Raw genomic sequence first — 25,163 nt, forward strand, 5'->3', positions numbered from 1 at the left:
TCATTGCCTCTACCAAATTGAGTCTTCTGCCAATCCTCCGGAAGAAACGCAGTTAAAAAGAAATCAATTGAGTAAATTTACTAGCTTTGTACTTTTCTCCTCAACCTGTGTCCTATAGCATGTGTATAGCATATAGCATGTCCTATACTGTGTCCTATAGCATGTACACAGTGAATGTAAGGATGTAACTGATGCGTCGGATGAACCAGAAAATGATAAAGACATGATTAACTGCTGCAGGCTCTTTGCTTAACATGATTGCCCCACGACACGTGTTGTTTTGCTGATGTGTGCCACTGTTGCGAGCTTTGTACCCAGCAGTGGTTTACTTGAATTCGGACGATCTCGATCTCTCTCTCACACACACACACGTGTGCGCGCGTACTGAAATTGGTCGTATGCGCGGGTCGTGAAAAAAATGCATCCTTCCATTTCCTAGCTTTTAGCTATTTAGCTACCAATTTTAGCTTTACTTTATTTTCGGTCTGCGACGACGCGTCTGTCGGTCACGCGCTCAGCTCAGGCAGGTAGGTATGAAAGCTGGTGCTAAACGAGAGACGGACGCTAGATGGCGACAGAGAGACGCTGATCGCTATGTAAAGTCGGCGAGATCGCGAGTCGCCGCTTGGCTGCTTTAAGTGATTTAATGTGGGCCGTTTCTTAGCGCCTTCTCCGACTTCCTCTCGCGCGTCTCCCGGTGCGCTGTTTCGAGCCTGTTCACGTTTCCGAAAGTCCGCTCTGTTCCAGCGCTCGTGAACGCGTCTGCGCAGTGCGTGCAGGAGGAAGAGCGAGTGCAGCGCGAGGAGCGCAGTCGGACATGATGCGCGCGGAGCTCAGACGCGATCCACCATGGTGAGCGCGAGACCCGGAGCGCGACGATTTCTGTTCAGCGTGAAGCGCAAGAGATGCGCCGTGCATGAAGAACCCGGAGCGCTCGGGGCCGAGCTGGTTTTACTGGTCTGAGTGGGAAAGAAACTCAGCGGAAATCTGCGTAGGAGAACTGCAGCAGGAACTAGGGTTTTTTATTCTTTCTTTCTTCTAATGCTTATGGAGAATCTCAGCAATCTGGAATACATGATGAAGTTCAAGCCTAATCAGACGAGGACGTACGACGGAGAAGGCTTTAAAAAACGGGCCGCGTGTTTGTGTTTCAAAAACGAACGGGAGGACGAGGTAGGATCTGTGTCCCTGTACTCTTCTTCGATTCATGCCAAGAGTACAGCTTTTCCTGCTCTTTACTCACTTCAGCTCATCTTGTGTAATCACTTAGTGTTCTGATACCCATGCACTTAATATACACACTGATGCACGTGAAATGCAATCTAATATATAAACCCTGATACACACTAACTCTCTGATATACACTGATAAACCCTGATATGCACTCATCAGGATTTATTATAATATAAATAAATCCTTATATACACCTTGAAAAATCTTGACATGCACTTTATTATACATTCTGGTCTAACTTTACAATATACATGAATAAACCCTTATAAACACTAATATACTCCACTTAATCCTGATACACAGTCTAATATACACCTGACAAATCTTTGTACACGCCTTGATATACACCCTGGTGTATCTCTAATATATGCTCTGCTAAACCATGAAATACACCCATATATACAATCTGATACACACAAATATTTACCCCAATAAACTTAGATCTACACGCTAATACACACAAAATCTTGACCTGTACGTCGATATGCACCAACTCTAAATTATAGCTTGATAAACCCTGATACATGCTCTAATATACACTTTGATAAACCCTGATAATAAACCCTTATATGCACTTTAATATACATTTTAAAAAGCACTGATAATAAACCCTTATACACACACTAATATACACTTTGATAAACCCTGATAATAAACCCCTATACACACACTAATATACACTTTGATAAACCCTGATAATAAACCCTTATACACACACTAATATACACTTTGATAAACCCTTATATACACTTTGGAAAGCGCTGATACACACTCATGTATACCCCAATATATCCTTATACACATTCTGATATACACGCTAATATACACCTTAAAACATCTTGACATTCCCTTTAATACACACCCTGTTCTATCTACTGATATAAACACCAATAATTCCTGATACACACTCTAATATACAGTGATAAGCCCTGATACACACCCTGTTCACATCCAGTGTTCAAATTCATCCCAAAGGTGTTTATGTCATGGCTGAAGCTCTATGCAGGGCACTCAACTTCTTTCTCCCGAACCTACAGTACAGACCAAAAGTTTGGACACACCTTCTCATTCAAAGAGTTTTTTTTATTTTTATGACTATGAAAATTGTAGTCACACTGAAGGCATCAAGGGCTATTTGACCAAGAAGGAGAGTGATGGGGTGATGCGCCAGATGACCTGACCTCCACAGTCACCGGACCTGAACCCAATCGACATGGTTTAGGGGTGAGCTGGACCGCAGAGTGAAGGCAAAAGGGCCAACAAGTGCCAAGCATCTCTCGGGGAACTCCTTCAAGACTGTTGGAAGACCATTTCAGGTGACTACCTCTTGAAGCTCATCAAGAGAATGCCAAGAGTGTGCAAAGCAGTAATCAAAGCAAAAGGTGGCTACTTTGAAGAACCTAGAATATGACATTTTTCAGTTGTTTCACACTTTTTTGTTATGTATATAATTCCATATATAATTCCACATGTGTTAATTCATAGTTTTGAAAATAAAGAAAAATCTTTGAATGAGAAGGTGTGTCCAAACTTTTGGTCTGTACTGTATGTACACCATGTACTAATGGACTTCATTGTGCACAGGGGTAATGGCACGCAGGGAAAGGTTCAAACACTTTCACTGCCAGTGAACTGGAAACTGTTCTGCTGCAAATGTTGTGGTGACTGTTTGCAGAAGAGCCGAATAAGGCTGTGATGGTGAAGTGTCTACAAACCTTTGGCCTTGTTGTGTACTTCCTTTTCTTTGGTATTAGTATTCTATTACCTTACAATATCGGATCAGAGCAGTGTTCTTCTATAGACTTTATGGTCAAGTGTATGTGGTAGAATCATACACTCCTGGCGGCATCCCATTCACGTTTGATCTCTGTATAACACGTTTTGCAGAAAGGTATCATGTTCATTGAAAACACATTTTGTCGACACCCACAGTACAGATTTATTTGACAAAAAAACCCTATTCAAATGGGTACAGTGATATTTTTGTCAATACTTTGTCACCGGAATGGCACATTAACATTGATTTTATATGATGTAAACTAAACTGAAAGCGTTTACGCTGAAAGACTAGAACGCATACTAACAGCAGAAAGCCTTCTGCGCCGCTGTTATTTTATACAATAGAGTTTTGTATACAGGCTTTAGAGGCCTTAGTAACTTCCTCAAGCCCACAAGTGACACAAGCTACAGACGTGTGTAGAAACAACTTTTCACTTCACTTATCTGTGTCTTTGTAATGTTGAATTGTCTCCATCATCTTTTTTTGGATTAACAGCACTTCAAGCATGAATCTTATCTGAGCAGCACAATACACAGTGAAAGCTCACAGAAAGAACACATTTCCAGGTGGTGTAACATTCCACATTGTTTTCTTTTTTTCTTTTTTTCTTATTATTCTCCAGGATTGTTGGACATGATGCAACCTCCCACAAACTCAACCTCGTGTATTTCTCATGAGTCACAGACTAAACACACAGAGGTTTCTGTCCAGTTTGGGTAAACCTGTGCCTTGGTTTCAAACAATCGGACTGGAAGCCGGTTGTAACCCATTCACCTAAGAGTTTGACGTCTTGTGTATATTGAGATGCTTTTCCGCACTTTACGTTTGTAACGAGTGTTTATTTACAGTACAGTAGCCTTCCTTTCAGTTTAAACCAGTCTGACTATTCTCCTCTGATGGCTCTCCTCAGCATGAGGTTTCATCCATAGAAGTGCAGATATTTTGTTTGTATTTGGCACCAAACCGTGTAAATTCTACATAATGTCACGTGTGTGAAAATTCCAAGATATCATACGTTTGTGAAATACCCTTACCGGTCTGTCTGGCTAGCGCAAGCATGCAGCGGTCAAAGTAACCAAGGTCAACCCCGGATGTTGCTGTTTGTTACAGTGTTTACTGAAGCTCTCGACCTGCAAGATTTTTGTGCATAAATGAGAAGATTTGCAGGTGTTTGGATGGTGGGTGCATACAGAATTGATCTCGCATGTGTCTCGCAGGCTGGAGAAAGTGGAAGAGGAAATCGAATGGCTTTGGAACTGAGATCACACCCCCTGTTTTTCACTTCAGATTGCACTTCCTTTCACTTGAATGGGGAAGAAAACAAACCTGCCTCATCCGTCACATGATCAGCAGAAAGACTTGTGCGATTGCACATATGCATAAGATGGCAGAGAGTTTCAATGCAAGACTTTAGCCGATACTGTGAGCAAAATGTTGATTCTTTAATTGGTGTGCATTTCAAATACAAAATAGCTGGTACATTTCCTTTTTTTCACACACGACTGCATTGTCCAAGCGTTGTTTTATTTATTCAGCATTAAAAGGCCTTACTTGTTATAATTCCATCTCCTTTATTTAAAAACTTAAATAGAAAATAGAGATTTGATTCAAGATGAATTGCCCTGCAAATTATTGTAAGTATTCCCTCGGATTTCCACTTTATGTAGCGTTACATGATGGAATTGAAATGAACTTGATCAGGGTTTTTAGACAAAATATCTTCTATTTGAAGGGGCGTTTATTTTTCTTCTGTGAAACATTTTTATGCAAGGAGATTCATTTTTATTTCAAGGAGACAACAAAAATTATTTGACACGTTTGCACGATCGCTAAAAGACCTAATTCATCGTATTCCAGTGTCACTCAGCCTAAATTTGTGCTCCACGGGAGGTTATTTTTGAATCCAAATGAAAGTCCTTCAGAGTGTGTTTAGTCTGCTCACTGTTTATCTTCGAATTACATTCAAAACACGGAGGCTTCAAGCTTCAAAATAGGCCCCGAAACGCATTTCAGCTGCTTTTAGAAGCATCTCATAACACTCACGACGCTCTTATTTAGGCAGTTTTTTAATTGTAATGTTGAATCCTGCACAATTAAAACACCCCCTGCATGAAAAGTATCATCTCACAAGGCTGTTCGACTCTGTACCTTCACCAGTTGAGACTTTTACAGAAAAACACATTGTTGTGTATTTTCCAGCAATGTTTTGAGGCGTTTCTCTTGAGAAATGAGCATAAATGATTTGAGACACAGTGCACTGTGAGAGTACTGGAGCCTGTTCAGCATAGTGAAAGGGCACAATCTTCTGCATGTGATTGTGAGAAGGAGGGAGGGGGGGCTACCGAGGGAAAGCAAGTTACACCAAGTGCCAAAGCACCAAGTGACCCATCAGCAGCAATTTATAGAACTGGAATGAAAGCACTTGCCGTCCCCTGACAGGATTCTTTTACCCGGTCTTTTCACTTCTCTTCTCTCTGGAGGAAAGACACAATAAATAGAGAGTCACGCTGAGCACGAACTCACTCTGTCACATCTCCAACTTTCTAATAGACACCTACTTTCTTTCCTAATTCATTACTTAATATGCCATGTCTAGCTCTAGCACAGTAGTACAGTCTGTCATGCTGTTTTCGTTGCCCACACCCTAAATTCAGTGTTGGTTTAAGCAACACACATTCACTTCATTTTTAATGATCTTTCGCTTTTCTAACTGCCATTGTGTCATTTGAGGAAGAGAAGAGTGGCACATTCTTCAACAATGTCGGAGGCGTTTTTCTTATTCCCTCCTGCATTCCTTAACAGATCACTGAATGAAATCAGATTTGGCAAGATTCATTTGGTAGTAAATTTTGATGTATATTCAATCACCCCATTTGACCCGTTACTTAATTGATCACGTAAATGGCATATTTTACATTTACGAGATTCGAAGAAGAAAAAAAACAAGATTGTAACTCCTAAGTCCAATTATTCAGCACATGTACAGTCTGCAATTAAGATTTGTGTTTTAAGGTGTGGTTGTATGCTATTAACTAATGAAGTTGAGGTGAATGTGCATGCAAATGTCCTTTGTGTCGCAAATACCGTAGCATGCTAGCAAGGGGATGATCATATTTCACGATAATCAATGAAGACACCCAGATTTGAACCCAATAATCAGGTTATTCAGCACGGTCTGTACATATTATGTAACTGATGTTAAAATTAGCCAGTATGTTCGTCTGTCCGGTTTGAAGCACATCTTTTTAAGGCACAACTTGTTTACTCAAGTTGATAAATTTAAGTTGAGGTGTCTTTGTCTTTTCCTAGTCGTAGGATGGAAATAACAGGCTGCTAATTCTGAATGAGGATGAATGCAGAATATGCCCCTTATCTTCTTTCTAGGTGTTTCTTTGCAATTTGCAAGATTAGTCAATTTTAGTAAAGACTATGCCTGTAATGTTGAGGTGGAGGTTATCACCATTTCTCTCAATATGTACATGTCTAGGAGTTTCTGTGTCAACTCCAACCACTTTACCAGTAATAATTTACTTTATTATGGGAAATGTACAGCCAGTGGCAATTCTGGTTTGCAATTCTTTTTTTTTTGGTTGTTTTTTTCCAAAGCATTTCTTTGATTATGAGCTGGCTAACCAGTTTCACTCTTTTTTATTTTAATTTTAATTTTTAATTTTATTTTTATTGTTTTTATTGTCTCCCTATTTTATTGTGAACTAATGTGATTGACATTAGTTCAGACCAAAAGGTGTCCCAGAGGAAAGCTTGTGATAACCTTGTTCACTATTTACTGTTCAGCAGCAGTGTACGTGCCTGTCGCCATGGTGCAGCTAATCTTTCTGTTCTCGTGCAGAGAGGCGAGTGCTGCCCCAATGCCTTGGTACACTGAGTGTCTGTCTGGCTTGTGGTTTGGTTTGAACTGTCATTTTTTTTTTAGCTCATTTACCCAAAGAGTGGAGTCTTGTTTTCTGGTGTTCTGGTCTGAAAGTATGCCAATACAATAGTTTGTGGAAACGTCTAGAACGCCACGGAAGGAAGGAAAATGTTTTCTTAAACCTTACTGTGTTGTGAATATGTGGCTGGTTACAAACTAGCAAACTGATATGTTACTTTCCACTAATATTCTATACTAATACTCAAAACAGTAATGTTTCCTCAGTTAATACTGTGGCCATGAATAGTGTGCACACATCTGTTCATTTACCATGTACTGTTAGCTAGTTGATTTTATAAGTGCCTTGGGTATTCACATTAGTTACCTTGCATTTTATACAGTTACAATCAAAAAGAGTGGATTTGATTTTACTGAGGCACTATAACACCATGTGGACAAAATTACTTTACCTTATGTGGTTCTTCCCCGAACAGTTACCACTAAGTTGAAGGCACACAAATGTCTTTGGATGTGGTAGCATTACATTTTCTTTTTACTTGAACTAGAAGACCCAAACCTCTTTCAGCACCACACCCTTGTGCACAAAGCCAGCTCCATGCAGATAGTTTATACGGATCGTAATGGAAGATCTCGAGTGGCCTCCTATAGAGCGCTGACCTCAACCCTACAAAAGATCTTTGAGATGAATTTGAACTCTCACCCCTGGCCTTCTCACCTTACATCAGAACCATACTTTGCACAAAGTAAAGGAACATCTTTTCAATAGGTTATAATAATAGCATATGGGGAATAACTGTGGAACAGGGTGTTTTAAAAAAAAAAAAAAAAAAAAAAAAAAAAAGCACATACAAAGCTTACGGTCAGGTGTCCACAAACTTTTATCCATATAGTGTTATTTTTTTATTTTTTTAAGGCACAAGACAATGTCACTCTTCTGGACAAAAAGTGTTTTGTGAATTGGAAAGTTGGCTATTTTTTTATCAGTATTTGATTAAATATCTTTATTTGCCATTAAATAACCATAAAAGCCAGCATTGCAATAAACCTTGAACATACAACAAAATTCCCTCGAGCGTACATCATAAAGTTTTGGAGTGGTAGCATTTTTTGAGCATTTTATGAGTACATGCATGAGCGTCTGTATCGTTTCGATGTTAGTTGTTGTTCTACCAGTGAACCTGTTCAGTGAAAACAAGACAAGATAAATCTATATTTGTCATATTTTCCGGACTATAAGCCGCTACTTATTTCCCACGTTTTGAACCCCGCGGCTTAAACAACGAAGCGGCTTATTTATGAATTTTTCCTGGGTTTTTCCCGGATTCACAAACTTCAAGCCAAAAAACTGAGCGACATAACAGTAGACCAATTAAATTTCCGAACGGAAACGAAAAAACGCACCTCACCTGTGTTCTGAGCTGCACGGCATCGGGAGAAAAAAAACTTTTGTTTTTTTAAACGCATGACGATGCCAAAAGATAAACTCCCGAGAGAAATAGTTGTGAAAGGAAGACAGTGAACAATGACTTTCTTGGTAGGCTACTGTTTAGATACAAGCCGTTGTAGCGCGTTGAGTCTGGGTGAAGGGAGAGCGCGCTAACTCCAGTTGCAACAGAAATGATATAAGCACAGACAGGTTTCCAAAACTTGTGGGTTTTTATTATTCTTGGCAACACCTTTAAGGGTTAGTCAAAGAAACTTAGAAATGAGCATCAGAAAATAATAAGGACATAATCCTCGTCTTGCACACATGCAGTATTACCGGAAAAAAGCAGTGGCATGCTATTCCCAAAATACGACTATGCTCCTATTTTTTACCATATTATAACATATTTCACCCGTTACATCGTGTAACAGGCACTGTCTTTTGTTAAAGCCTGTGTAAAGTTCATTAGTTTCAGTGTAGAAACCTTATAGCTTATAGACAGGTGCGGCTTATTTATGTTTAAAATAAAAATATTTGTAAAATTCAGTGGGTGCGTCTTATATATGGGTGCGCTTTATAGTCCGGAAATTACGGTAGTCTCAGTAAAAAAAATTTTTTTTAAAAAGTACTATGTACTCCCTTGCAAAGCATTAATATAGTGAAATATTATACTTTTTAAAGATCCATTTGCAGCTCGAAGTAAAAATAAGTGTCATTTGCTTATGTTGCTCTCCAAGGAATTTGAATTATGCGAGTTGTAACTCCACCTCTGAAGTTCACCTAAAGTCTGGAGTACTGGTTTCATTCCAGCTATACGTCTAGCACAGATGTTTATTAAAGAAGATAACACTCTGCTGCATGCCTACTACAGCATTTATCCCCCTGATCTTATGCTATAAACACTTTCTCCTTTCGAACCCTTGAGCTGTAATTGTATAACTTGCTAATGCATGAGGAACAGTAGCTCAGAAAGGTGTATGGTAGCACATGGTGGTGTATAGATTTGGTTTCGTGTTGTTGGAGGCTAATTGCTGCATTTTGTGAAAGACGATGCATTTAAAAGGAAATTATATACGTAGCAACTTTTAACATTTTCTTCTTGATTGTATGCAGAAGGTATCTGCAGAGATTTTCAGAATTGCTCATCAGCTCACACTACAGATTTCATAGCTGTTTTCTGAAACACACTAATGTCAAGTGATTTGGTCAGATGTAGAATAACCGTCTGTAAGATTCAGACGGATACTAAATGGTGCAAGCCTGACCGGCAGTAATGTGGTAAAGGATAAAGAGATCAGTGGTGGCGAGGTCCTAGTGTAGGATGTGTTATAGAAATTCTTTACAGATATTTTGGAAGTGAATATACTCCAAAGTGACTTTGCTACTCATGTTTTAAATCTTCATGAGTTCCTACGTAGTTTTAGTTTTAATTATTTACTTTAATTTCATAGAAATTAAATAATACAAATGAATTCATAATAATATTAATAATAATAATAATAATGGCAGCAGCAGTTCAGGCAAAAAGGAATCGTTTGTAAAAGCAGTCATTGTAAAACAAAGGTTTCTATATTAAAAGCTAATTGAAATGGCTTGTATTTCAGATGCTCACTTACTTGAAGGCTTTTAACAGCAGTCATGTTTTTTCACAAAGCTTTCCGTGTGCGTGTGCGTGCGTGCGTGTGTGCGTGCGTGTGTGCGTGCGTGTGTGTGTGCGTGTGTGTGTTTTCTGACAGCTCGTTTTGTGTTTCAGATTTATGACTAGTTTCCTTTTCGGTCTCGTGATAAACCAATGAAAAATAAATTGTCATGTACTGTGATAGGGCCTGAGGTTAAGAGTAATGTCAGGTGCACATGGCATGTCTGACCATACTATTAAAATGACCACAAGTGGAGGCCTAATGCACACATTTTGGTTTGGTTGCCTGATTACAATGGGGAGCTTCTAGCTAGCAATAAATCGAGCAGTAAGGGTTAATCATTTCAGTTTTTATAGAAAAGGATAATCATTTACCAGTTCTATCGCATTCTGTTTTCTTAATAGTAACGGTATGTGCTGCATTTGAGTTACACAAACACAAGAAACACAAACTGGGGTAAAATGTGATGTGATTCATATGCTTTCAGAACATACCGTTCCAGCTTTAGTACCCATTTGCCATTTATAATAACCTCCACTCTTTTGGGAAGATGTTTCTCTAGATTTTGGAGCATGGTTATGGACATTTGTTAGTAAAGTCATGGTAATGACAAGGGTGTTAGTAAAGCCAGGTACTGATGTAGGGTGAGGAGGCCTGAGGTGCTGTCAACATTCCAATTCATTCCAAAGGTGTTCAATAGTAAACCACATTTTCATGGAGCTAGCTGTGTGCACATGGGCATTGTCTGAACTGGAATGTGAGCTCAGTTCCTGGTTTAGTAGATCATTTGAGGTTAAAGGTGCATTTTATATTGTCTTTGTTTATTTAATTGCCTTTGGTCAGAAAGAGTTGATTCAACTGTTTTAATCAAATGCAGCCATATGCCCGATTCGGACGAGACTAGTTTTACAGGGGGTCGTTAGAGAAATTACTGTTTCACAGACGTACTTTGTGATTTTAATCTCGTCTGAATCTGCCATGTCTGTCTTTCTCTCACACGACCTCTGTAAGAATTCCAGAGCAAATTACCTACTGTTTTTCAGCAAACTTGGCGGTCCTTTGAGAAATCTAATCCCGTCCGAACGCGAATGTTTGTGATTGCTGAAAAATGTTTTTTTCAAAACGCATTTTCTTGTGTGTTTTGGTTAACGTGAACTCCCGTACTAACCCTAGCGCGCCGGTATTCAAGCTTCTGCTTTGTCATATGACCATACGCAATCCACACATCCTGGACATGTGGTCTTGTGCAACGCCCACATGTAAAACACAGACACTCCTACCTCCGTAATAAACACGTGTTAGTCCCGTCCGAATCCATACATGAAATGACAGACGTCGGCTGAAGAAATTCTAACTCAAACGTCGCTTGGAAAACTAGTCAAGTCCGAATAGGGCTTTAGTCTGATACTGTTCAACCCCTACCACCTCCATCTCTAACTCCAAGCACCCAAATCCACACCCAATCCATACTCACCCATTTCATTTCTTTCTCTCCTTCTCCTCTGCAGACCCTGTTTATATTCACAGTTTAACTTTAAACAGGGTGTGTTGTTTTGTTCCCTTTATAGTGGATAAATAATCAAAATGTGCTCCCTTGGGCTTCCTATCAATATACTTGGGCGCAGTACCAAAGTAACACTTGCATGTGGGATCACTGAATCACAAAGTCCTTGAATGCCTACATTACACAGATGTATTTAGCTCCTTGTTAGAGTAAGGAAATGACCAGCAGGCCTAGAAAATAGAGAGAGGAGTATAAGTGCATCTGATTTTATCTATTCAATCATGTCTGTCTGCACAGATTGTGTCCTCAGCCTAAAGTGACACATGAAACCAGAGACTTTGAAATCTGTGTAATTTTTTTTTAAGCAGTTCAAAAATGGTTTTTGTTTGTCTATCAAAGTAGTAAAAAGACTAAATAGAGCAAATGCTGAACTCTGTGGACAATGCAACTGAAAGTAGTGTAAGACCAAAGCTACAGTTAATTAGGGCTGAAATGAAATTTCTTGTCTGAAATGTCGAGATGCTGAGTCACTCTGACGCACACATTCGTTCATGGTAATGATCCATGTACCTGAATCACTGTCTGTCACACCTCATTGCAGCAAAAGACACCATGTGGAGGTTTTGCATCATTAAGTAGGGTGGGTCATAATAACTTCCATCATTATGCAAAAACTCAGACTGTAATGATGCACAACGTTGGAAACTGTGTTTCAGTATAATGCATTTTCAGAGGAGCCGTAGTAGCATCGTCTGTATATGTACCTAAGGATTTTCATTGAACATGATAAAAGTGCAGTAATTGAAAGTGCCTTGTATCAAACGCTGGACAGTAACACAGTAAATGTAATTCATTACTGTACTTAAGTAGCTTTTACACCGTACTTTACTGAAGTATTTCCATTTGGGGAGACTTGCAAATGGTTCAGATTTATCCCCAGCATAACAGGTTCAGCCATTAAAATAGTTTTTAGTTCCCTTGGTAAAACTTGGACTGATCTTAGAGTTGCACTTTTGAACCCCTTCTCCCCTTTTAGGGAAACTCTGATTGTTTCGAACCTATAGGCTAAACCTATGATGCTCTCAGTTTTTGGGTGTCATAAGTTATGTCATCACGATAACGGGATAATTGCCAATCATGTTGTGCTTGACTTCTTGCTGACTTGGCTCTTCCTTTGTTTGTGTGTATGTGTGTGTGTGTGTTGTGGGTGATCAGGTGTTGCTTGTGAGCAGTAGCCGGCACCCGGATCAGTGGATCGTTCCAGGAGGCGGAATGGAGCCAGAGGAAGAGCCGGGTGGCACTGCTGTGAGAGAGGTCTATGAAGAGGTGAGCTGTCAGTCATTTGTATTAAACCATAAAATATTGTGATTGCTAGTAAATATATTCATAAACCCAAGTGGCATGCTGCCAAAAACGGTTGTCCCTCCTCAGTCCAAATACCATTTCAGAACCTGTCAGTATCGCATTTCCACGTTTTACTGCCGTGTGTAAACGTCATTGGAATGTAGACATTTAAACTGGCGCCTAGGCACTAGTATTTGTCTTGGACTAAAACTGTGGAGGCTTCATATTTCCTTAAAATATTCAAGGTACATTACTGACTTTGTCACGTACTTGTTGGCAGCTTGGTCCTAATTTTAATAAGGACATGTAGTCGTAACAGAATACTTCAGTCTTGACCCCAGCCATGAAGACTGCTTGGAGATAAGCAAATGACATGGCAAGCTTTATTCCTGTGTACTTTGGCCTACACCTTCAGATCCATTTTAGAAGCTCAATCGATGAAAGTCATACCCACACCACTGATGCTACGTATTTAATTATTCACCTGAAATTACTATTCACATCTTAACATCTATGGATGGCGACTTTATGGCCCAGCACCTTGTGTATCTATGCATGAAGTCTATGTTGTTACTCTGTAAAGATTTTAGGGTTCACCTCAAAAAGCTGTGCAGATGTCATGAATTTAAAAGGGCTCCTCAAAGGACCTCTCCCACTTATTGACAACTATGAGACATGGAGACGACATTTGAAGTTAGTGTCCTCTTACCAATGGTCTCCTCAGTTTGGAAGAAAACATTTCCTTAAACAAGCATGAGGGAGTTATTTTCTGTGTCTAGTGACGGTCTTCATGTGCATGTAGCAGCTGTAGCAGTACGCTGTGAAAAGGTACCAAGCCCCTGATATGCGAGTTGCTGCGCCCTCTTTTATAGAGTAATGAATTTCTGAGTGTGGGCTTTCTGTGCACTTTTAATGTGCACTTTTAATGTGCGCCACCGATCAGATTAATGTCGGACAATATTTTCACAGACCGGTCTTAAGAGTGTGGCGGAAAAATACAACAAAATAAAATAATACGACCGGCATAAAACTGGTATTTTCTAAATATAATAATAAACGTGAATCCACTGTGTTATTTTTTGTTCATTTTGCTAGCTTGGGGGTTTGAATTTAGCGATAGAGTATTGTGTTCGCGGCCGGAGCCCCTTTAAGAAGGTAGCGGATGTGGGTAAGACATGTGACCGAGGCATCTTGACATGCATCAAGAGAGAGTCCTAGACAGGTGACAAGACATGTGGTGGAGAGAATCCGGTCATTTTCCAAAATAAGAAATCGTTTAGAATCAGATAATAAATATAACGGAAATAATGTAAGTTATGTATTCTTTCTGTGCGGCCCGGTACCAAATGACCCATGGACTAGTGCCGGTCAGCAGCCCGGGGGTTGGGGACCACTGTTTTAGCCCTCAGAACGTACTGGAATGGCAAGACTCGTGATTTCTTAAACAACTTTGGATCTACTTTGGAATGTACCTTTTGTTTAAACCTACCAATTTTTCACGTTCAAAATTGTTGGAACATTTAAGTGACGGGCGATTCCTGATTTAAAATTATTATTATTATTTTTTTTTTTTTAAGCCCTGGGTTGTACCCATAACGTCTGCAGTGGTTTTTTAAAACAAGTAAATCGACATAAGTACCAGTAAGCTGTTCATTCCAAATCTAATAGGGAAAAATCAGTCAGAGCTGTTAGACAAGCATTTTCCATAACGCATACAACAGTTTGGAATGGAAAAAAAAAGAAAAATGTCCGATACTGACAACCACACATCAAATAGGTCAGACAAAGAAAACAGAAGCAGGTGAAGACAGATGGTTTGTCCGAGCTGTGAAGAAAAACTGGCAGGGGAATCACCAACACCTTCCACAAGACAGGAGGTAACACAATCCATTGTTTAAAGAAGACTGAGAGCAGAATTTCAGAGAGGTTAGACAAAACCATTTATTGGAATTAAGAATCAAATTGGCAGATTTGGGTTAACACACAAAAAAAAAAAATTCATATCAAGATTAAACGCTATCAAAGTGATGAAAAAGGCCATAATGTAGAGAAAGAAATGATCTGCTTACTGTATTTTTAGCTTTATTTAGGATTAAATGAATTGAGAAGTCTTCAGGAACGATAACCATGAGGAACTTTATCATGATTCAGCAAGACAATAATCAAAAACATTGGCAACACAACAGTGGGGGAAAACCGTAATCAGTCACCAGACCTTACCGTAGTTGAGCATTGAGCAAAGAATAAAAAATTAAAATAATGTCATCGAGTTGCATGACTCGATGCAGATATTTCAAGGGCTATTCAACCAAATGTGATTTGCATTATTTAATTTGCTTAAAGACAAATCTTCTGTTACTTTTGCGCTCCTCTAAAAATTTGGTGGCCTACCACCAAAGATGCCATTTTTCTAAATTGTTTAACACATCTTGATGTAATTATCTTCTATTGATTTATTTTATTTTACCCCCCAAATATCTTCAGTGTAAGGCAAAAATAAAAAAATAAAAAAAATAAAAATTGGCCTTGTTGTTCTAATACTTTTGGTGTTGGTTGTATATAAAATTGTCTGCTTAGCATTCTCTTCACAGATCTCTTAAATTTAGATTTGATATATATTTTTAGATATACATTTGTTTAAGTTTTAAGTCTGACTGTTTTCTTCCCATGGAGTTAACTTACTTTCTAAGAAATAAAATACAAAACTTACACTATATTATATAAGTACTTCTATGAGCAAAGCACCTAATCATCTTTGCCTCAGCGATATTTTGCCGTATCATGGCTGACTCTGCACGCTGACTCTGCACAGCAAACTGTATATTGTGATATGTATCATGTTTTTAAACATCGTGTATCGTGATATTATAATCCGTCATACCGCTGCTATGGTGCTTCTCTTACATATCCTGTTGAGATGAGTAATTACTTTTACAGGAACGCTAAACACGGTACATATTTGGCTATATAAAGAAATAAGTATGTCCTGCTGCTGAAAGCTTAGAGGTCACTCTCCATTAGACCCTTAGTGCAATTAATGTCAGACCAGATGGCACGAGTCTATAGCCATCTCTTTTAACGGTAATACAACCAGTAGTGATGACGTATTTATCAGGTTGCAACATCAGTTTGAAGATTCAAACTTGTCACTGTGTTTACTGTCAGTTAACAGCAGTCAAAAGTCCAATGGTTTTATCAAGCAAGGTGGTTGAACTCTTATACTCAATATGTAAACAAGTGATGGAATGCAAAAACACAAATGCAGGACAAAATCTGTTTTTCATACCAGGTATGACATTTTTTAAGGTAAAATAACTTGGTATGGTTATAGTAAAGATAATTGGTTGAGAGGATTCAGTGTAGCGTTCTGTCAACTGTAGCAAACTTCTGTTGTAATGCTTTTGGACAACTCTGCCCCTACTTAGTGTCGAACATTTTCCAAGTGACGCTGATGTTTCGCGTTAAACCAAACAGAAAATGCACTGGCATGAGTGGCATCTGTCGTAAGCATTCCCTTTATTGATCTTGTTTTACTCATTGGACTAACATACCAAGGATTTGAATGGTTTTGTTGACCACATTATCTTTACTGTATGCACATTGAGTGTTGAGTTCAGCAGGTAGTAAAGGATTTAATCCGGGAAATGTCCACATCGGTATTAAGATAAGTATAAAGATTGACTCCCGTTCTATTCTATTCAGAGCATAAGAGTTACACATGCAGGGGATGGTGTTTGCTTTAAACAGGTAGATTTTCACCTTGGACATCAGTGCAATTTTCTTGCGTGATCTCTCAGACGGTTTGATGTAACTACAATACTTTAAAATGTAAATACACGATGAATAAATTCAATATAACTGTTATACAATTATGGACTTTATACTATTAATCAATAGCTTGGTTGATTGTATTATTCCTTTAAATTCAACAAACTATATTTGTTTTCACACGATCTTATTTGGAGATATATAGTTGTAAAGTGAACATATCCATATTGAAGAAGTTATGAAAAAGTCATACAGGTTGAGTGTTACAGATAAACCAATGGTAACTTGTCTTTGCCAGAATACCTCTACTGAAAGTATGAACAAAAACAGGCCTACATTCCACACACAATCTTTAATTTAGTAAACGTGTCTCTAGGGTGGCAACTAACGATTACTGTAACAGACAAATATTATTATTTATAGACAAATATTATTATTAAATTTTTTCCCCCAGTTAATCTGGGTTTAAAAAAAAAGGAAAAAAATACTTTTTTAAACAAAACTTATTATAACTATATAAAATCCAAATTCAGGGTATTTACGTATAAATGTGTATAATAAAAGTATTTAGTTTCTTTAATGTAGACATTTTATTTAACTTATAGTGGCTGTTTGTTGAGTGGAGCATGGGGGATTTCTCCTTGACCAATTCACTCATGCTGGGTTATTTCATTTAAAAAAAAAATCTATGCATTAAAAAAAATCTATATAAAATATAATTAAAAAATAATAATTTAATAATAATTGTGTATTTAAATATATGCAAAAATTAACGATACAAACATTGAAAACAAGCATTTGAACGTAGTAAAGCCGCAGTAAATCACGTTTGAAAACAGATGTTAACTTGTAGTAGACAAATGCTATAAAAAGAATGGAATGGAGAAATGCAGCAAGCTAACAGACGTGATTTAAATAAAATATGCGTTGGCATTTGCTGAAAATCACAACAGTGACTAAAAATGTAAATGTTATAGTGCTGCTGTTATTCGCTGATTTTAGATTTAGTTTTAAATGAATTCTTTACAGGCATTTAGATTTAGCGCTTTTTCCGTTGTTTTCCATTCTTTGTCTATGTACAGTGCATCCGGAAAGTATTCACCACGCTTCACTTTTTCCACATTTTGTTAGTCTTATTCCAAAATAGATTAAATTCATTATTTTCCTTAAAATTACACAAACAATACACCATAATGACACCTTGAAAGAAGTGTGTTTGAAATCTCTGCAAATTTATAAAAAAAAGAAAAAAGGAATTACATGTACATAAGTAATTTACAGCTGTTGCTCAATACTTTGTTGAAGCATCCTTGGCACATTACAGCCTCAAGTCTTTTTGAGTATGTTGCTATAAGCTTGGCACACCTACTTTTGGGCAGTTTCTCCCATCTATCTTTGCAGAACCTTTCAAGCTCCATCTGGTTGTATGGGGAGCGGTGGTGCACAGCCATTTTCAGATCTCTCCAGAGATGTTCAATCGAGTTCAAGTCTGGGCTCTGCCTGGGCCACTAAAGGACATTCACAAAGTCGACCCAAAGCTACTCCTTTGCTGTTCTGCGTGTGTGCTTAGTGTCATTGTCCTATTGGAAGATGAAGCGTCCCCAATTTGAGGTCAAGGATGTCTTTGTACATTGCTGCATTCATCTCTCCCTCAATCCTGACTAGTCTCTCAGTTCCTGCCACTAAAAAACATCCCCACAGCATGTTGCTGCCACCACCATGCTTCACTGTAGGGATGGTATTGGCCAGGTGTTGAGCAGTGCCTGGTTTCCTCCAGACATAAAACTTGGCATTCAGGCCAAAGGGTTCAATCTTTCTTATGGTCACTGGGTCAATTAGGTGCCTTTTTAGCAAACTCCAGGTGAGCTGTCATGTGGCTTGTACTGAGCAGTGACTTCCGTCTGGCCACGCTACCATACAGGCCTGTTTGGTGGAGTGCTGCAGAGATGGCTATTCTTCTGGAAGGTTCTCCTCGATCCACAGAAAAGCTCTGGATCTCTTTCAGAGTTACCATCGGGTTCTTGTTCGCCTCTCTGACTAAGACCCTTCTCCCCCGATCGCTCAATTTGGCTGGGCGGCCCACTGTAGGAAGAGTCCTGGTGGTTCCAAACTGAAATTGCAGAAATTGTTCTGTGCACTTCCCCATTCCTGTGCCTCGATACAATCCTGTCTCTGAGGTCTACATGCATTTTCTTGGACTCCATGGCTTGGTTTGTGCTCCGACATGCAACTATTCTCTGTGGGACCTTTTATATAGACAGGTGTGTACCTTTCCAAATCATGTCCAATGAACTGAAATTACCACACATGGACTCCAATCAAGTTTAGAAACATCTCAAGGATGTTTAATAAATGTGCAAGATTTCAAACACACTTCTTTCACATGGTGTATCGTTTTTAGAATTTTGAGGAAAGTATTATTTAATCCATTTTAGAATAAGTTTGTAACATAACAAAATGTGGAAAAAGTGAAGCGCTGTGAATACTTTTTAGATGCACTGTAAATATCATAAATTTTTTATTTTACATTGCATTGCATTGACATTTAAAGGGGAAAATCTCTTTCAGTCAGCATTTTTGTGCTTAAACGCAAGTATTTATGTTAAAAGGCTTTTGTTAAGATGCTATTGCAAAACCCTACATTAAACACCTATACTCAAAAACAATATGCCCCCCGCAGAGGAGTGAATTTGCATAATTTGAATAATGCAGCCAGAAAATCACGCTCACCACATTTCTAAATTTGCATAATTTTCCTCGTGTAAATAGTGAAGGAACACGGATTTGATTTGCCGTTGCCTATTGGAATGAACCTTGAATTAAACACCATGTAATTACTGTTCACCATGACTGTTGCATTAATCTTTATTATGTTTGAAGGAATTTAACCCCCATTAGTGTAAATCCATGATGTGGCTGTAAACCTACCCGAGTTACAACATTCCATAGGTCATGATGAGGAACAAGCTCTCTGGAGCTGTGTCGGGATGAGTTTTTCTTGTTTTTCAGTTTGTGCCATTCGAAAGTGCTGAATGAAAAAACCGCCTCAGATATTTTTTGATCTGCTTCCAGCACTCCTCTTTGTGAGCGTTGCGGAGAGAGAAAGCTATTATTGTTCACAGTCTCGCTAGATGGAGGGCCGACAAGGTTGTCTGGAACATATTTATTGACCCGCCAATGAAAAGCATCAATAATGGAAAAGGACGTGGAACAGACGTACACACAGAGTTTCTCTAGAGAAGTGTTTATATGCTTACTGCTGTGTATAGAGCAAATCATTTTACACTAAATACAATGTCTTGTCCTCTGAGCTCACAAGTCAAGCCATGAACATAATTGACCAATTGCTCTAGAGGGAGGGAGTGGTTCTTTGCAGACAAAGTAACCCGAGCTCAGATTAGAGTGTTTCACCGTATTCAAGGCACGACACACTGTTCTCATATGAACATGCCAGAATCTTTTCTGTGCTCTAGAAATATAAGGCTTAGGTCTCTCACAGTCAGAGAGCTGGGGCTCTACTTTTTGGCCGCACAGGTCAGGAGATCTGGCTCAATTCCAGCTTGTCCGTGTGCTCATCCGCTTCTTGATACATTGTGATCGGACACCGCTTTATATGTCAGAGCCAGACCCATGTATAACCAGTGCACACATGACTGGGGGTTAAATCCTTTTACTTCCAGATAGGACATGGGCAGACCATAGCTTTGTAATAGTTTTTTGTCTGAATGATGGTAGAATAGAATTTATATGTATAACAGGGTTTCTGCAGTCTCAATTTTAGGCCTTTCACGCTTCTAGGTCTTAAATCATTTTAAACAGGGCTTCATTTTCAGATGTCCATGTGATGCAACCTCTAATTCTCATTTAAATGTTCTACTTATCCTTTTAAAAGGTTTTTTTTTTGTTTGTTTTTTGTTATTTGATTTATTTTTTTGTCTACATATACTTCGCCTTACTGCAAACGAGACCAACATGCAACAACCAATCAGCTTACTGTTATTGGGGCACATCTCTCCTGGGTCGTTCCACAGACGTAAAACTGTTTTTGTTTTTAAGCTATGGCGAAGTGTACGTTTAGCGATACTTGTCTTGGAAAAAAATACATTCAGGGCTCGGTTAAGGCCAGTTGCTAACAACGTATTTGTGTGTTTTTGATGCCTTGAGGTTTTAAATTTCATTTTTAATGGTTTCAATGAGTCCTAAATTTGAAACCTGCAGAAACCTTTTAAAGTAGTTTCATTACTTTTATATGTATATATGGTATAACTTGAATACGTGTGTGTGTGTATATAAGTTTGGCAAGACACAATCTCTGTATTGAGCTGACACCAGTGTTTTATACTAGGATACACAAATATTCAATACTATATTCATACTAATACTATATTTAATATTAATATTCCCTTTTTTTTCCCGACTACACAGGCTGGTGTAAGGGGAACACTCGGCAGATTGCTGGGGGTATTTGAGGTAAGATTCCAAATCGAATTACATAAGGTCAGATATTCATTTAAGCCCTTCAAACATGGTTTGTCACAAATCCTTAATAGAAGGATTTGTCGATACTGCATGATAATGCTGTAGATGGTTATATTGTGTCATGTTTTCTCGTTATTTATTTTTTTTGTAGTAATGGCTTCATTTTATTTCTCAGCAGAACCTAGACAGCAAACATCGAACGTACGTGTATGTGCTTACTGTTACAGAGACACTGGAGGACTGGGAGGACTCTGTTAATATTGGTAGGTTCAGTGTTTTGTATGGTCTTTTTTTCAAATTTCTCCATCACTCTGCCATATTAAACATTTTGCCTCACTGAGTATCCATTTAAGTTCCAAGTACATCCAATTCTTTGTGGTTCGTTTTACAACATATTAGTTCGGCTCTGAAACGGATTTTGTTCTGTGTATGTCAGGTATACGATCATTCTGATCACCAAAGCCAGTCATTGAATCTAATCAGGTCAGCTGTAGTGAGCCAGTGTTTCTCAGAGGCACAGACTTCACAAGTGCTTGTGCTGAAATTAAAAGGCCATGTTATTCATTTTCATGGCTTAGAGCTTAGTCTGGTTTGGTCTTTTTTTTGGTCATGATTAAACTGCGAGGTTAGAATCTGAGGGTAGACACGGCTTGGTGCAGCAGTTCTACGCCGCTGTGTATGTGATCATGTGTTTTAGTCCTAGGAAACGTGCTATTGGGGTGGCATTATATAAATAACTGTTTGCCCACATACAGTGTAATTCAAACTTGAACTATTTGTAGATGGTGTGGAAAGAGAAAACCTGGTAATCCTTCACCCGCTGCAGCAATATAAATAGCGTTGAGTTTGTTTGCCAGGAGGTGCGCCACAGTTGTTTTCCAGTCAGCGTCACCACATTCGACACTTCGCTCCCTCTTGCTCTCCCTCTCCCCGGCCTCTCGCGAACCTTGATGGCTGCCAAATAGGGCATTATAACCTCATTATAACATGAGCTGCCTGCGTGGGAATTGGTGCGGGAGATTATAAAATACATTTAAAAAACTGAATTATGCCTGAAATAACATGTTTATTTGTCAGGAATCACTTTCACAAACAGTCAGGTTTAATGCGTAGTTCCAGAACTTTGCAAATGAAGAAAAGTTCAGCACATTGTCAGGGTTTGCGTTACAGATGTATCAGAACACCACCAGTTCTGGCTTTTTTAAAGCAGGACAACAACTTCAAGCACTCCAGAGACCACATTTTTAGAATAAGCTTTATAGACAGTGGTTGATTTGAAATCAGGCGTAAATGTGATCTATTTAGATGTAAAAAAAAAAATACTGCATATTTGCTAACACGCACTAATATTTACATAGTTGTATTTCAAAAAATTTTACAATTAATAAATAACATTTTAAAGTAAAGTGTTTTAATTATTTTGTTTAAGCAAAAATATATTTAGTAATGATTCAGTTTAAGTTCCTACTGTGGATTTATATGGTTTTGTTTAATCTTATAAACTTGTTATATCTACCGACGTGCTAGAATCGACATTTTTCTGACATTTTTTATTTGCAATTATAATTATGTACAACATTAGACCTGACTGCAGAGCGCCCATGCACTTGTATAAAGTGTATAATGCCCATACACAGCAAAAGCTTATACACTCAGCTGGTTTAAAAGCCAAACCAAAAAAAAAAACCAAACAAACAAAAAAAAAAAAAACAATTCTGCAGAGCGCCATTATTGCTATAGCGCTTTTCACAACAGACATTGTCTCAAAGCAGCTTTACAGAAAATAACAGTGAAGGTGAACGATGTGTATTTATTCCTGATGAGCAGCCATGGCGACTGTGGCAAGGAAAAACTCCCTTAGATGTTATGAAGAAGAAACCTTGAGAGGAACCAGACTCAAAAGGGAAACCCATCCTCATTTGGGAGACATCAAGAGTGTTATTATAAATCTTTAAAACAATACAGAACACTGGAGAGTGAGAACTAACATGAGCACTGGAATGTAAGATTATGAGTAATGTTCTTTCTACAGTCTTTTACAGTCATTTGAGGTTATAGAATCAGGAGCTACTGAGCAACTCATAAAATAGCTCAACATTTGTGATTATCACAGATCAGTTCCAATACCGTAATTTCCGGACTATAAAGCGCACCCATATATAAGCCCCACCCACTGAATTTTACAAATATTTCAATTTTTAACATAAATAAGCCGCACCTGTCTATAAGCCGCAGGCTACACTAATGAACTTTACACAGGCTTTAATGAAAGACACGTTACACACGGTGTAACGGGTGAAATATGTTGCGCTACGGTACATGTTTTCGTATTTATGATGTTAGCAAGGTACACTTGACCAATACAAAGTTATATAAAAATCTCACTTAACATTATGGTTTTGGAGGTCATAAAGGTTATAAAGATATAAACAGGGTCTCAAAATGTACCAGTAGTCATCATGTCTGCACTATTCTTAATAATAATCAAATGATCTGTTGTCTTACAGGATTAATATGTTAGTTGAATGATGAGTAAATATTATAATATAATGCCGTATTTGCAATGCGCTTTACAGGTCGCAAGAGAAAGTGGTTTAAGATCGATGAGGCGATCCGGGTGCTGCAGTGCCATAAGCCGGTCCATGCAGAGTACCTGCGCAGACTCACACCTCGCTGTGGCTCCACCAACGGAAACACTCAGGAGCCAACAGGCCAAGCCGATAACACACCTCTCCATCAGACAACCTCACATGACTGCAGTCTGCCCCGATTACACAGATAGAACTGCCAACAGGGGGCAGCTTTGAGCCACAAAAAAAAAAAAAAAAAGGACCGGAAAGGACTACTTTTGCATGCAGCATTTCTATACATAGTAGTTTTTTTTTCTAATATTGAAAAGCCAAAGGTCTCAAGACGTAATGTGCCTTTGACTTAAAAGTTTAGCAGATAGTGATAATGGAGTATATACTTTTTTTTTCTTCCCTACAGCTGAACAAAGACGTGGTGGACTTGAGCTGTGAATGAAGGCTATTGTAAAGATCATGGACATTCGAGGAACCTTTGGATGAACTTTTTAATAATTGAACAATTACTAATGGAGCTTTAATGTTATTTATTCATAGGTTGCAGTGATTTAACATGTTTGACATAAAGCTGAAGCGTCTTTGCAATGGCCAAACTGTGCAATACTTGATGTAAAAAAAAAAAAACAATGAAATTCAACCCCAAAAAATTATGCAATTCATGGATTTTCTTTATTTCCTTTAATATGTCAACAATATTTTGAAAGAAAAGCTGATTGTCTGTGGCAAAGTGTATAACTCTGTATCTAAACAAGTCAACTGCCCTGACTTTGAGATAACAGCATGCATTTTGATGTAATTTGGACAGTTCTAATTCACCATCTTTCTCACTATATTACAGTACCTCTCCATCAGTAAAACTAAAGATATTCTCATTCTGTGACCTATTGAACCAGTATCAGGATATATTTATTTATCAAGACTTCAAAGCACTTCTGTAAGTCGCTCAGATGAGGGCATTTGCCAAGTTTCATAAATGTAGATGTCATGATTTCATGCCTGGAATGCAGTCTTACATGCTTTTTCAGTTGATTTTAAATGTGAACTCGGGCTATTAGGTCTACAAACTTCTTAAGGTAAGGCTTGTTAAATCTTCCAAGGAATTTATAAACATCATGTTCTTCTTCTTCTTTCGGCTTCTCCCATTAGGGGTCGTCACAGCGGAACATCCTTCTCCATACCCCCCTGTCTTTTACATCTGCCTCTTTCAACCCAACTACCTACATGTCTTCCCTCAACACATCAATAAACCTCCTCCTTGGTCTTCCTCTTTTCCTCCTTCCTGGTGGCTCCATCCTCAGCATTCCCCTACCGATATACCCTGTGTCCCTCCTCTGCACATGTCCAAACCATCTCAATCTCGGCTCCCTCACCTTGTCTCCAAAACGTCCTACATGCACTGTCCCTCTAATAAACTCATTTCTAATCCTGTCCATCGTCGTCACTCCCAACGAAAACCTCAACATCTTCAGCTCTGCTACCTCCAGCTCCACCTCCTGTCTTTTACTCAATGCC

General features: G+C 38.5%; 1 protein-coding gene and 1 long non-coding RNA gene across 3 annotated transcripts in view; one reads left to right on the forward strand and one right to left on the reverse strand.

Annotated features, from left to right (window-relative positions):
- Window positions 1-346: 346 nt before the first annotated feature.
- Window positions 347-25,163, forward strand: part of nudt4a (nudix (nucleoside diphosphate linked moiety X)-type motif 4a) — a 25,491-nt gene continuing 674 nt past the window's right edge. Inside the window, exons 1-5 of one of the 2 annotated variants that reach the window (XM_083552149.1) lie at window positions 347-1,173; window positions 12,691-12,801; window positions 21,013-21,057; window positions 21,245-21,329; window positions 23,643-25,163. The exon at window positions 23,643-25,163 is cut by the window's right edge and continues 674 nt beyond it. In XM_083552149.1, the coding sequence (XP_083408275.1) occupies window positions 1,042-1,173; window positions 12,691-12,801; window positions 21,013-21,057; window positions 21,245-21,329; window positions 23,643-23,848 (579 nt within the window). In that variant the 5' untranslated portion in view covers window positions 347-1,041 and the 3' untranslated portion in view covers window positions 23,849-25,163. Of the gene's footprint in view, window positions 1,174-12,690; window positions 12,802-21,012; window positions 21,058-21,241; window positions 21,330-23,642 lie in introns of both variants that reach the window. The other variant, XM_083552148.1, reaches the window with a different exon arrangement.
- Window positions 359-5,956, reverse strand: LOC310732014. Its single transcript, XR_014535333.1, has 3 exons — window positions 2,778-5,956; window positions 1,984-2,264; window positions 359-1,950 (listed from the first exon to the last, which is right to left on the reverse strand). It is a non-coding gene; the product is annotated as an uncharacterized lncRNA (long non-coding RNA).

The sequence above is a fragment of the Silurus aristotelis genome, assembly GCF_946808225.1.
Source record: "Silurus aristotelis genome assembly, chromosome: 10".
Lineage (NCBI taxonomy): Eukaryota > Metazoa > Chordata > Actinopteri > Siluriformes > Siluridae > Silurus > Silurus aristotelis.